This window comes from Odocoileus virginianus, chromosome 13 (genome assembly GCF_023699985.2).
Source record: "Odocoileus virginianus isolate 20LAN1187 ecotype Illinois chromosome 13, Ovbor_1.2, whole genome shotgun sequence".
NCBI classification, from domain to species: Eukaryota; Metazoa; Chordata; class Mammalia; order Artiodactyla; family Cervidae; genus Odocoileus; species Odocoileus virginianus.
In genome coordinates this window covers 62,401,243-62,414,688 of record NC_069686.1, presented here as the reverse complement: position 1 = coordinate 62,414,688, position 13,446 = coordinate 62,401,243, and the positions used below count along the sequence as shown (strand labels likewise).

The 13,446-nt window shown below is 46.0% G+C and overlaps 1 protein-coding gene and 1 non-coding gene across 30 annotated transcripts in view; one reads left to right on the top strand and one right to left on the bottom strand.

Annotated features, from left to right (window-relative positions):
* The window catches only part of CLASP1 (cytoplasmic linker associated protein 1), a 268,492-nt gene that overhangs the window by 84,736 nt on the left and 170,310 nt on the right, over positions 1-13,446 (top strand). For 28 of the 29 annotated variants that reach the window (XM_070476332.1, XM_070476358.1, XM_070476337.1 and 25 more), the window contains exons 3-6: positions 7,729-7,807; positions 9,197-9,300; positions 10,068-10,159; positions 11,916-11,991. In XM_070476332.1, the coding sequence (XP_070332433.1) occupies positions 7,729-7,807; positions 9,197-9,300; positions 10,068-10,159; positions 11,916-11,991 (351 nt within the window). Of the gene's footprint in view, positions 1-7,728; positions 7,808-9,196; positions 9,301-10,067; positions 10,160-11,915; positions 11,992-13,446 lie in introns of those variants that run through there. The other variant, XM_070476352.1, reaches the window with a different exon arrangement.
* On the bottom strand, positions 7,067-7,192 carry LOC139038112 (U4atac minor spliceosomal RNA). Its single transcript, XR_011491059.1, has one exon. It is a non-coding gene; the product is annotated as a U4atac minor spliceosomal RNA (small nuclear RNA).

The window sequence follows — 13,446 nt, the reverse complement described above, 5'->3', positions numbered from 1 at the left end:
ACTTTTTATTTTTATTTATTTATTTCTTTATTTTACTTTTTAAAAGCTTTATTGTGTTGTTTTCCACACTTATATCTGTAACCAGGAGTTCATTGTTATGTATGGGTTGAGATAGAAGTCCTGGGCTTTTTTATTCCAGATGGATATTCAGTTGACCCAGGGCTCTCAGTCCAGTGCCTACTTCGTCATGAAAGGGCCCATTGATGCACAAGTCTCTTTCTGTCTTCTCTGCTGTAGTAAATCTTGATTTCCTGTGGGGTTGAGTTTTACCACCTTGTGTCCTGTCCTTTGCATTTCCACATAGATTTTGGAATCAGCTTGTGAACTTCCTAAAGATAAATTACATTTGGGATTTTGAGTGAAATTTTGTGTGTAGATCAATTTGGGAAAAATGGAAATTTTGCAGTATTGAGTGTTCCAACCTGTAGTTTCTCCCTCCATTTATTTTAGTCATTTTTAATTTTTTTTTTTATTACTCTGTAGCTTTGGGAGTAGAGAATTATTTTGACTAGATTTATTCTTAGGTGTTAATTTTTATGCAATTAAAAATGGGAGCTTGAAAATTTTCCTTTCTGACTTATTGTTAGTATAGAAAAGTAGTTGATTTTTTTTTTCCTTTTTGAAATGTTGACTTTGTATTAATCAGTCTTTCTAAACTCACTTATAGTATACCTGTAGATTTTCTGGATTTCCTACTCATATTTCCATTAATATTGACAATTTTGCTTTTTCTGTGTGAGTTTTTTACCTTTCATTTTTTCCCTTGCCATAAAGCTTTAGCAAGGACCTTAGATGCAGTATTGAAAAGAAGATGCAGTTGGACTTTTTTGTCCTGTTCCCCGTATCAAAGTGAAAGCTTTCAGTATTTCATCAATTATGATGTTCAGTTTGACCCTTGGATTAAAATCTGGCTATTTCCACCATTTAGCTGTTGGGAATAATGCTGCTCAGAACGTGAGTGTTCAAGTATTTATTGGAATCCTTGCTTTTCTTTTTTTTTTTTTTTTTTTTTTTTTCTTTTTTTTTTCTTTTTTTTAATTTTTATTAGTTGGAGGCTAATTACTTTACATCATTACAGTAGTTTTTGTTATACATTGATATGAATTAGCCATGGATTTACATGTATTCCCCATCCCAGTCCCCCCTCCCACCTCCCTCTCCACCCGATCCCTCTGGGTCTTCCCAGTGCACCAGGCCCGAGCACTTGTCTCATGTACCCAACCTGAGCTGGTGATCTGTTTCACCCTAGATAATATACATGTTTCAATGCTGTTCTCCTGAATCATCCCACCCTCGCCTTCTCCCAGAGTCCACAAGTCTGTTCCATACATCTGAGTCTCTTTTTCTGTTTTGCATATAGGGTTATCGTTACCATCTTACTAAAGTCCATATATATGTGTTAGTATACTGTAATGGTCTTTATCATTCTGGCTTACTTCGCTCTGTATAATAGGCTCCAGTTTCATCCATCTCATTAGAACTGACTCAAATGAATTCTTTTTAATGGCTGAGTAATATTCCATGGTGTATATGTACCACAGCTTCCTCATCCATTCGTCTGCTGATGGGCATCTGGGTTGCTTCCATGACCTGGCTATTATAAACAGTGCTGCGATGAACATTGGGGTGCATGTGGCTCTTTCAGATCTGGTTTCCTTGGTGTGTATGCCCAGAAGTGGGATTGCTGGGTCATATGGCAGTTCTATTTCCAGCTTTTTAAGAAATCTCCACACTGTTTTCCATAGTGGCTGTACTAATTTGCATTCCCACCAACAGTGTAAGAGGGTTCCCTTTTCTCCACACCCTCTCCAGCATTTATTGCTTGTAGACTTTTGGATAGCAGCCATCCTGACTGGCGTATAATGGTACCTCATTGTGGTTTTGATTTGCATTTCTCTGATAATGAGTGATGTTGAGCATCTTTTCATGTGTTTGTTAGCCATCTGTATGTCTTCCTTGGAGAAATGTCTGTTGAGTTCTTTGGCCCATTTTTTGATTGGGTCATTTATTTTTCTGGAGTTGAGCTGGAGGAGTTGCTTGTATATTTTTGAGATTAATCCTTTGTCTGTTGCTTCATTTGCTATTATTTTCTCCCAATCTGAGGGCTGTCTTTTCACCTTGCTTATAGTATCCTTTGTTGTGCAAAAGCTTTTAAGTTTCATTAGGTCCCATTTGTTTATTTTTGCTTTTATTTCTGAAATTCTGGGATGTGGGTCATAGAGGATCCTGCTGTGATTTATGTCGGAGAGTGTTTTGCCTATGTTCTCCTCTAGGAGTTTGATAGTTTCTGGTCTTACATTTAGATCTTTAATCCATTTTGAGTTTATTTTTGTGTATGGTGTTAGAAAGTGTTCTAGTTTCATTCTTTTACAGGTGGTTGACCAGTTTTCCCAGCACCACTTGTTAAAGAGGTTATCTTTTTTCCATTGTATATCCTTGCCTCCTTTGTCGAAGATAAGGTGACCATAGGTTCGTGGATTTATCTCTGGGCTTTCTATTCTGTTCCATTGATCTATATTTCTGTCTTTGTGCCAGTACCATACTGTCTTGATGACTGTGGCTTTGTAGTAGAGTCTGAAGTCAGGCAGATTGATTCCTCCAGTTCCATTCTTCTTTCTCAGGGGAATCCTTGCTTTTCTTTACTTAGGGTTTATATCTAGAAGTGGAATTGCTGGATCACATGGTAATTCTGTGTTTAATTTTGGGGGGAGCTTCCATACCATTTTCCACAGTGACTGTACCAACTTTACATTCCTAGCAACAATGAGCGCAGAGCCCGTTCCCCCACATTCTCACCAGCACTTGTCTTCCGGTTCTTGCTCCTGTATTTGGGGGCAGTGTGGCCCAGGTGGGTGTCAGCCCCCTCTCTAGCCTCCTTTTTCGACCTCTTCTTTTGACCTCCATCGAGACAGGTAATTCCGCTTTCTCTGCGCTTAGTCTCTTACCTGCTGTTCTGAATTTTCCATCCTTTTGTTTCTCTGGACTTCATCCTGGAATTTTTCTGCAGACTTACTTTCCTGTTTGATTCCCTCTTCATCTATATCTAGTATGTTTTTAAGTCCATCCATCCAGTACTTAATTTTGGACATTGCATTGTTTGGTTCTTTTAAAAATTTGTGTCACTTTTCGAAAGTAATCACCTCTCCCCCTAATTTTAATCTTGAGTATTTTGTCTTATACATAGTAAGAATTATTCTGCTCCTAATTATTCTCACATGGATCTTCATTTCTGCAAGTTTTTGTTTATAGTTGTCCTGCGTGCCTGATTATCTTTGGTTGTGCTTTGGACATTGTGTTTCAGAATTGTTTATAGAAGTAAATCGAGGACTAAACTAGAATTACGTTCTCTCCATGCAGAAATGATTTGGGCTTTTATCTTCCAGGGGTTTTAGGGCGCCAGCAATCTAATAAAATCATTTCTATCTGCTGTCAGGGATTGGTAGTTTTCTAGGTCACCCAGTTTCTTGAAAATTGGTCTGCAGTACATCTGGAGGCTGTTTTATTTCCAGTTCACTCTCCAAATGCATAGCATTTGGATTTCCAGCCCAAAGTGTAGGGGGTTGTTTGAGGTCTCTGGAATGTATGTTCTAGACCCAGGTGATTATCACAAGTAATTCTCAGCGTCTTGTTGCCCCTTTTCAGTGTATAAACAGCCCTGGAGCAGAGGTAGACTCTTGACTGTGGGCTTCTCTCTCTGGATTTTAGTTTTCTTATGTTTTGTGACCTGGTAGTTTTTCTATGCCTTCTTAGTTCTCCAGTGTTTCCAAGCAGATGTACTTTTATGTGAAATTCCACACTTGTAGTTGTTTTTAGCATGAGGGGTGGCCTGAGTTAGTCAGCCATTATTACCTCCTTTTAAAAGTTACAGGATAAAGGAACTGTGTTAGCCCTTGAACACATCTGTTCCAAACTAATTCATTACTAGTTAGTAAAGTAGGGGTTTATTATCACTTACCATGAATCCAGTATCATGCTGTGCATTATGGAAGTTTCAAGGAAATACCAGGCATGGTATTCCTTACATTCAAGGACATTTAGCTGGGGACACAAACATAAACTTAAAATCAGATAGAATGTTGGAGGAGACAAGGGTCATGCAGGATTGCTGGTTTCGTGAAAACTGTGGATGGCGTGAGGGGCGTGGGCCGAGCCTCCGCCCTTCTCTCCTGGCCGTCTGCGCGTGGCGGGCAGTGCCCCGTCCCTCCCTGCTGTACCTGGCAGCTCTTCTTTGGCTCCTGCACTGTATTGAAGATGCGTCTGAGGCCCTTCTGGGGCTGCCCTCCCTGCCCCCTCCCGAGTCCTCAGCTGTTCACTCTGCCCACCGTTGCCCCTCACTCCTCTCGGCTGGGAGGTCTTTTCCTTCAGTGTGAGGCCAGTTCTTCACCGCTTACTAGCCTTGTGCAGCGCACCCCCTCTGGAAAACCTCCTCTGCCAGCCCAGGCCCTCTTCCCAGGAATCCTAGGCATGGCCTCCACTGATCTGAATCAGTGTTTGACCCCTGCGCTGGCAGTGACCATGGTTTGGGGCTAACAGCTCTCATCTGGGTCACCTGGCCTTTTCCATGCACCAAGCACTATTGCAAGCACTTCATGTGCACACAGTGGCCTTTGCTGTCCCCATTTAACAGGTCAGAAAACTGAGGCACAGAGAGGTTTCACAGCTCCTAAGTAGAGTTGTCTTCTGGGCAATGACTTTATTCATTTCTCCCTTTCTTCAATAGGGAAATGGGAATGTAGGAGAAGGGCCTGAACTGTGAAGATAAACATTTGTGGGTTGCCTCTCCTTTCCTGCCCCTACTGGGGCCATGACTAAGGGTGAAGTAGACAAGTGTTGTGGGGGGGGGGGGGGGATGGATTTGTTTTTCTGTGAAGGTGTCTGGGACTGTGCTCTGGCCTCTCCATCCTAGGTCCCTGGGGCTTGCTGCATCCATCAGCCTAGTCTTCCGGAGCAGTCTCTGGACTCCCCCAGTCTGCCTGGGTGGGAATTTTGGGAACATTGCTGCCTAGGATTTAGTCAGGCCTGCTCTGCTCGGACCTGGCAGTAAACCTCCATCCTGGAAAAGTTTAAAGTTTGTTTTCCCAAATTCCACAAGTGGGTAAACTGACATGGGCTGTCATATTTGAAAAGACCATATAGTCCTCTTACATCACAGTCTTGTGGGAATTCTGAAGGGATGTGGTGAGAACTGAGGTCCATTATTAATATTTCTGTAATGAATAGCACTCCCCCCTCCAACCAGTGGTGCGCCCAGACACATGCTTAGGGTTTCATCAGGGAAAAGCCAGTTCCTAATGATTGCGAGTTTGCTCTTTTTTTGAAAAATAAACTTAAAGTTTTAGAACAGTTTTGGATTTACAGAAAAATTGCAAAGATAGTAGAGTCCCCCATGTATCTATCCCATGTCGAGCCTCCCCATCATATATCACTGTCTAACACTAGTATGGTGTATTTGTTGAAGTTAATAAAACAATACTGATAGGTTGTGATTAACTGAAGTCCACAGTTTATTCAGGTCTTTTAAAATTTTATCTAATGTCCTTTATCTATTCCAGGCTGCCATCTAGGATTTGGTGTTTTAGTTGCTAAGTCGTGTGCAGCTCTTTTGCGACCCCCTGGACTGTAGCCCACCAGTCTCTTTTGTCCATGGGATTTCCCAGGCAAGAAGATTGAAGTGGGTTGCCATTTCCTCCTCCAGGGAGTCTTCTCAACCCAGGGATCTAACCTGCATCTCTTGCATTGGCAGGCGTGACCTAAGAAGCTCACACTCTATTTAATTGTCTCCTAGGCTTCTCTTGGCAGGGACAAGGAGGAAGGAAATTTGACTTTCTTTCTTTTTGCTGACTTTGATGGTTTTGAGATGTATTGGTAAGATATTTTGTAGGCTGTCCCTCTATGGGGATCTGATATTGTTATTCGACTGGGCTTGTGGGTCTTCAGACTAAGGATCACAGACCTAAAGCCCCATTTTATCACATACCAAGCATACACACCTCCAGCCTGATTTATGGCTGTTGATGTTGACCTTGAAGATCTGGCTCAGGTACCAGTACCCTTTGTCAAGCTTTTCCCATTGTACCCGTTACTCCCCCTACTCTTTAGCTACTCTCCCTACTCTTTAGGGCTTTGGAAGGAAATGAATGCATGATTCCTCATCTTCTGTAGCTCATAAATGAAGTCATTAAAATGTTTTTTTACTGTTATAGGCTTTTAAAAAAACCTGTCACAAAACAATGTTCTCTTTATACAAAAATTTTAAAAGAGTATGCCCTTTTAATATCTTCAAGTCACCAATCCCTTACAAGGACAGTGTGTGTATTGTGGTTTTTACTGGGCAAATTTTGATTCCTTTGTTTTGAAACAGTGACTTTAAAGCTGAATAGAAAAGCCTGCTGTTTTTACTTTTACTGGTCGCAAAACAAGGGCAGGCAGATGCAAGGACTCATCATATCATTATCTGGGGTAGCTTCAGGATAATTATCATCACCGAAGTTTTGTTAGTTTTGTTCGTTGGTTCTATATAAACACCAGACCGTATCCCAGGTCGTTTCTGAACTATGTTTAATAAAGTTGCACAATGCAAAAGTGCTTCCGACTGAGCAACACACACACACACACACACACACACGGCTTGTAGGGCTCTCGTTTTAACGGTAGAGCGAGGTGGCAAGGGCGAGTTGGGGGGTTAAGAATCACCAGCTACCTGTGTAATTGTAAAAGAGAACACAGGTATTCTAGGAATAATTAGGCACGAGCAGGTGCCCAGCGCGGGTGTTTTGCTTGATTACGGACTGTATGTAGCCTGCCAGGTTCTCTTGTCCACGGGATTCTCAAGGTTAAGGGTACTGTAGTAGGTTACTATCCTCCTCTCCAATTCTGGCGCCAGAAGAAAGAGACAAAGAAATGAACAGTGGGAGCTTCGGTAGTTTTTCTTGAGGAAGCATGTGGACTGAAAACTCCGAACTCCATTCTGTCAGCTCTAAGCGCCATCTACCGGCTTTTACCAGGACTGTATTCTAGACTTAACTATTCTTAGAACAAACAAGTCGTGGAAAAAAAGATTTTTCTTTTTTCCAAAAATTGCACCGTGATAAAGCCAAGCTTTAGCCGGTGCGGGCGTGTTGCATAGGCGTTAGCAGTACTGCCCTCGCTAAGCGCTCATCGGACAGTAGCGCAACCCCAAGAAAAGGATGGTTGGCAGAACCTTCGCGTGCGGCGCGAGTAGCAGGCGCCAACACTGGGTAGACTTGTGGCGACTAACTCACCAGTGCCGCCGCAGCCGCCCAGCAGCGGGTGATCCTCCGCTGATCACGGCTTCTGAAGCTCGCCACCAACACTTCGTTTTCGGAGGCTCGGAAGGTCGCAAAGAGGCCGTTCAGTGGTACCCAGAAGGCCACGCGCCGGCCGCGAGCTGATTTGCATACGCGCGCCCTGCCGGGGCGGGGCCTCGGCGGGAGCTCCCGCCCTCCTGGGCTGGCGCCCGGAGCCGGCTCGCGGCGTCGGTGTTTGAGTAGCGTCTCCCCGAAGACTCTTTCGTATTAGCTCTGTCAACCGCCCTTTCGGACAAGAGCGGCCCTCTTCCTGATACCCAGCTTCACCCTCGGGTCGGCGCTCGCTCGGGCTCCCGGGCCGAGTGTGAGCCAGAGATGCGGGGTAGCGCCTGCAGCCGGCGGGGGAGGGCGCCAAGCCCCCGATGGGCCGCTGATGAGAGCCCACTGTTTGCCGTTGCAGGTGGTTCTCCTGGGCATGGACATCCTGTCCGCGTTGGTCACCCGGTTGCAGGATCGGTTCAAGGCGCAGATCGGTACAGGTGAGCTCTCCTCCTTCCGTCTCGGCCTTCACCGGGTCTCCCCATACCCTGCACTTGGCTGTACCCGCCCCATAGCCAGCCCTCGTTCAGCCCCCCACCTTTTTTTTCTAGCCCCCTCTCCCAGGCTGGCCCCCACCTCCTCCTGCATCTGTAGATGCTGCATAGCTGCCCTCGCTTGCCTCGTGTGCACGCCTGGATCTGCCGCCTTCGCGCACCTGCTGGCGCCCCCGCCCCCTTTCTATATCTTTCTGCTCTTTCTCCATCTTCCTGTTCTAGGACTAGCTATTTTATTTCTTATGCCAGTTACCATCATGCTGTGCTGCCAACCAAACCCTGTTTGCCTCTGACCCTTCTCTTGGAAAGACATTGCCTTTTCTCTTTGAGAGACTTACAGATCCGACGCAGCTGTATTTTTAAACAGTTTATTGTTGCTATGACCGTTTTCACTTTGGTTGTCAGTGTCATTTCACGTGTGTGGTGAATGATTACTTTTATTTTGAAGGGAAAACAGTGTCAGAATAATGAAATAAAAATAACATCAGGTTTCAAAGTTTAAGAGACGGTTTTATTCCCAATCTCTGGGCTTCCATAACAACACAACAAGCCCTAACCCTTTCCTTTTAGCATTTCTCGTTTCGACAGGTACACATATATTTGTGCATTTCTGTTAACTTTCGGTCAATGTGCATGTTTAGATAAAGTCATGAGCTCTTCCCACTCTGCCATAAACTGTGTATCTGTAAATGAAAACCCCCCTTATTTTTATTAAGTTGATTATTTAATACCAAATTAGATGAATTGTTCAGGATTATTTTCTGTAAAATAAATTTCTAATAGACTTTTAGAAGAAGCAAAGTGAGTTGACCTCTGACATCCAAGTGCCCTTGGAACAGCAGCGATGGCCCACGCAAGCTGTGCAGAGGAAGGGCAGGCGGAGAGCTGCATTCTGTCTGATGAGCATGCAGAGATGTTATGTAAAGTGAAAAGCAGACTGAGCCTTAAGTGTCTTGTTTGTCCACCCCCGAGTAGATGCACCGGGGCCTTTCTCTCTTACCTGGATTTCCTTTTGTGTTGACTCTTTGCTGCCAAGGTCTTCCATCGACATCCATTTTAATAACATTCCAGCAGCTTAAAAACACATTGGGAACTGCCCAGAGGGAGGTGGCATAAGGAAGAAGACAAATAGTGTGTCCATGCAAAGGATTTTTGCAAATTCTCATAGTATCTGCCATGAATTTGAACAGGAGGAGATTTATAGGGGTTGGTGGGTGTAGAGTGATCTGCCTCATTTAGGCCAGGATTTTGAGATATCTTGTTAATTGAAATACCCACAGTTGGTGACCTCGGGCTATCAGAGTAGATTTGATCAAGTTGCATTTTAATTTCCAGTGCTGCCGAGTTTAATAGACAGACTGGGAGATGCTAAAGACTCTGTGAGGGAGCAGGACCAGGCCCTGCTGCTGAAGATCATGGATCAGGCTGCTAATCCCCAGGTGAGACCGGGGTGTTCCTGCAAAGTGTCCGTGGGTTTCGGAGAAACAATTTATGGTATTTCATCTGGCCCTTCTTACCCCCCCAGTGGAATATTTACAGAGGCTATACCTTTGAATAAATTAGTGAACCTAACATGGGTATGGGGTGCTTGGTTTAATTTCTTAGACTCAAGCTCATTTACGTAATTGACTCTTTGTGTCTCTGAAAAGATGCAGCTGTGAACAGCAGCCTGGCTGCAGCCCTGGCCCGTGTCTGCTGTGAGCTGGGCTGCTGGGAGGACAGCCAGGGCTATAGCTCTGTCTTACGGGTCCAGCTGTCCATTGCTGGGGGTGGGGCAAGGTGAGACGGTGTGAGGAGAAGCTTTCCCAGGGCAGGTAAAACCTAGACTAGTCTGGGAAGCAGAGCGGGTTAGAGGGTGGGGTGGGCACAGCTCTTCCGGCCCAGAGAGCAGCGTGAGCAGGTGACCTCTGATAAGTCACCCCGCCTCTGCTTCATTTTCCCCACCCGGGAACTGGGGACAGTTCCACCTCTTTTTCAGGGTTGTCGGGAAAATTAAATGCAATTACATAAAGGAATGTGTTTTGAAAGGTTTTAGCTTGATATAGAAACCTATGTTACCATTTTCCAAAAAGCTCCCCAGAGGGCTGGTGGAGGCGGGGAGGGATATGGCCCCTGTGGTGAGGCTGCCGCCCTGGGGGCCCCCCGGCTCGGATGGGCTGCAGCAGCCTCCTCCCCTCCTCTCCCCGATTACCTCTGCCCTCTGCAGTACGTGTGGGACCGGATGCTGGGCGGCTTCAAGCACAAGAACTTCCGCACCCGGGAAGGCACGTGTCTCTGCCTCATGGCCACCCTCAACAGGTAAGTCTGGGTGGGGCCTGAGGGCTTCCTTGGCCAGGCTTTTGTGTTTGTAACTTTTAACTTTGAAATCATCCTATATTTATAGGAAGATGTAGAGAAGCATCCTGGGAGGTGCCTCGCACCCGCCCGCTGTCTTGCGAGTACATGGCACAGGGTCCAGCCCAGGAAGTTGGTGTTGATGTGAGCGTGTTCAGGGTCCTCCAGTGACACACGCGTGTCCTCTGTGTTCTGTGTGTGCCCAGCTCCGTCACGAGTGCAGCTCCAGGTAGCTCGCTGCCACGTTCACGGGCAGCCCAGTACCTCACCCCGGGATGCTCACATTGCTCTTCTAGCCAGTCCCCAAGCTCTGCCAGCCAGTCACCTGGTCTCCAGCTCTGAGATTTTATTAAGAATGTTACATGAATGGAATCACACAGAATGTGACCCTTTGAGATCAACTTTGTTTTTTTTCTCACAGCATAATTCCCTTGAGATTGCATGTATGCTGTGGCTGAACAGTTCATTGCTTTTTACTGCCAAGTAGAATTCCCTGATATAGACGTATCATAATGTATTTAACCATTCACCTGTTGAATACTTCCAGTTCTTGGTTATTACAAATAAAACTGTTATGAATACATGCATATACCAGTTTCTGCCTGAACAGAAGTTATCATTTATTTTGGGTCAGTGCCCGAGAGTGCAATTAATTGCTAGGTCATTTAGCAAGTTTGTTTCAGTTTTTAAGAGAAATTCTTAGCTATTTTCCATAGTTGTCTGTACTGTTATACATTCCCACTACCAGTGTGTGAATGATTTTGTTTCTTCAGAAACTAGCGTTGAATGTTATCACTGTCTTTAATTTTAACCATTTTGATGTGCATGTAGTTTATGTTATTGTGGTTTTGCTTCTTTAATGACTGTTGATGTTTTAAGATTAAAAATTACAGATCACCTTTCCTGATTGTGAAAGTATTACTGTATATGTCACAGAAAATCGGCATGAAGAAGAAAGTGATCCTTGTCTATAATTCTGCTACCTTCAGATAATCACTGTTAACATGTAGCATTTTGTTCCAGACTTTAGAGTTATATTATTTTTTAAAAAACAAAATGGAGAGTGTAATGTTTACATTACTTGGTAGATTTTTTCCCCCTCTTAATGTGCTAGAGTTTAAGGGTCATTAATTATGGCATATGTGTGAAGCTTTTAAAAAATGTTTCTAGCCTTTGATAATAGTTGTTCCCTTATTTATCCTAAGGGAGTAATCCGAGGGTAGTCAAAGAGAACTGTATTGAGAGGGCATGTCTGTGACTGCGATTATGGTGGTGAACAGTTGCCAGTAGCTTAGTTGTTCTCCACCAGGGCAGTGTCCTCTCGGCCGTTCGTTGCAGCCGTTTCATCAAGTGTCTGAACGTCCGTTGTAGCGGAGAACCGCACGCAGTGGGGGAGAGGGAGAGCGTTAGTGGAAGGCTCCAGGGGCCTGCCTGGGAGCGCAGTGAGTCAGGCAGAGTAGGAACCGTCATGGGACAAATGGTGATGCCAGCATGGCGGGACCCACGGTGGGACAGGCTCGGGCTTCAGCTTGGAGGGACCCCAAGTGCGGGGGGAGGCTTGGGAAAAGCACTCGCAGTCTTGGACTCTGTGCAGAGGGCTTTTGGGTGTGTGTTTATTTTGGAAGCAGGTAAGGGAGGATGAGGAGAGAGTGGTGGGGGTAGGGGAGGGGCCGTCTGTCTTCTGTTTTCACCACCAGTAAAGCATTCCTTTTGTTTTCAGCTCTGGAGCTCATACATTAACACTAAGCAAGATCGTGCCACATATATGTAACCTGCTCGGAGATCCCAACAGCCAGGTGAGTGTGTTTAGCAGGAAAGGTAAAGTGCTGGTCCCCCAGAGCGCAGGCGCGCTTGGTGCTGTGTGGGCGGGACTTTGCTCATCTCTTAGCTCCAGTCTTGTCTGCAGTTGTTGGGTTAGTTGCCCAGTAGTGCCCACTATCTGGGGTCCTGGGTAGACCTGGGAGCCACTCTGCTCTTCTCTCCAGGTCGGGATGGGCCCCCCATTAGCCTGTAAAGTGACATCTTCCAGACCAACCTCCAAGAGAAGGACACTGTGGTCCCCATCTGCGTAGCCAGAGAGGTGGGCTTGGGGGAGGGAGCAGTGGCCGCCTCCCGGAGAGGGGGAGGGGGGCTGTACAGGGCCTGGGGCCCTTCTCGGAGGTGCTGCTTTCTTTGGGTGGTGGCCACGCTGGTGCCTCACGAATGTTTTATGTAAATCAAACAAGAACTGAGAAACAAAGCACCACTCCCCTGTGTCAGGGCGGGCGGGGGGGGCGGCGCAGGTGAGCGGGGAGCCCGGCTCAGAGGCACCGTTTCTCTTTAGGTCACTCCTGGGGTCATCAAGGGCTCTGGCTGTCACCTAAGCTCACTCAGCCGCTTAGGTCAAGGGCTTAACATGGGACCGGGGCTTACAGAAGTGCACACTTTGACCCTTGAACAACACGGGTTCAGAGCACACGGGCCCACGTTCAGGCGGGTGTTCATAGGATACACCGCTGCACCGCACGGACCCTGGTAATCTGGACCCAAGGAGGCTGAACCACGCGTGTGTGGAGGGTTTGCGCCCTGACCCCCACATTGTCCAGGGGTCAACTGTACGCTGGGAACAGCACCTGAGTTTCAGCCTTGACTGGCTGCAGCTGAAGGGCACTCCGTGGACAAGTCTGCATTGCTCTCACTGCCCCCGGCTCAGCGCCCAGAGCCTGGGGTCTGAGCGCTTCCTGCCCTCTCCTCCTTCCGTGTCTCTGGGCTTCATCCCAGTTGCATTCCTGCTTCCGTTTTGGGCTCTTCTCTGCTGCCCATTCCTGCTCAGTGCCGGGCTATGCTGGTCTCTCTTGCCTGCACCCACTTTCTTCTTTCTTTTCATCCTCTACCCAACCTTTATTGAGAGCACTTGACTTTGGAAATGTGATGTTCAGATATTTTTATTTTTTGAATCATGCTTTATTGTGCAACATTAATTTAAAAATAACAGAATCTACTTTTTAAGAAGATTCTAACTTATCATATGAGCTGTTTTGCCTTTTCGCCCCCTTAATGTCTTGTCCTCACTTTGTTTTCTGTGGGAAAAATAATTTATGCAGGTCATACTCTGAGGCTGTGACCCCTGCCACATGGTGTCCTGTCCTTCTGTAGAGCAGGAAAGCCAGCCAGGCTGGCTGAGGCGCTTTGTTCCTCACTCAGGTGCTTACCTGGTGGCTCAGATGCTGAAGGGGGAAGGAAATGGCAGCCCACTCCAGTGTTCTTGCCTA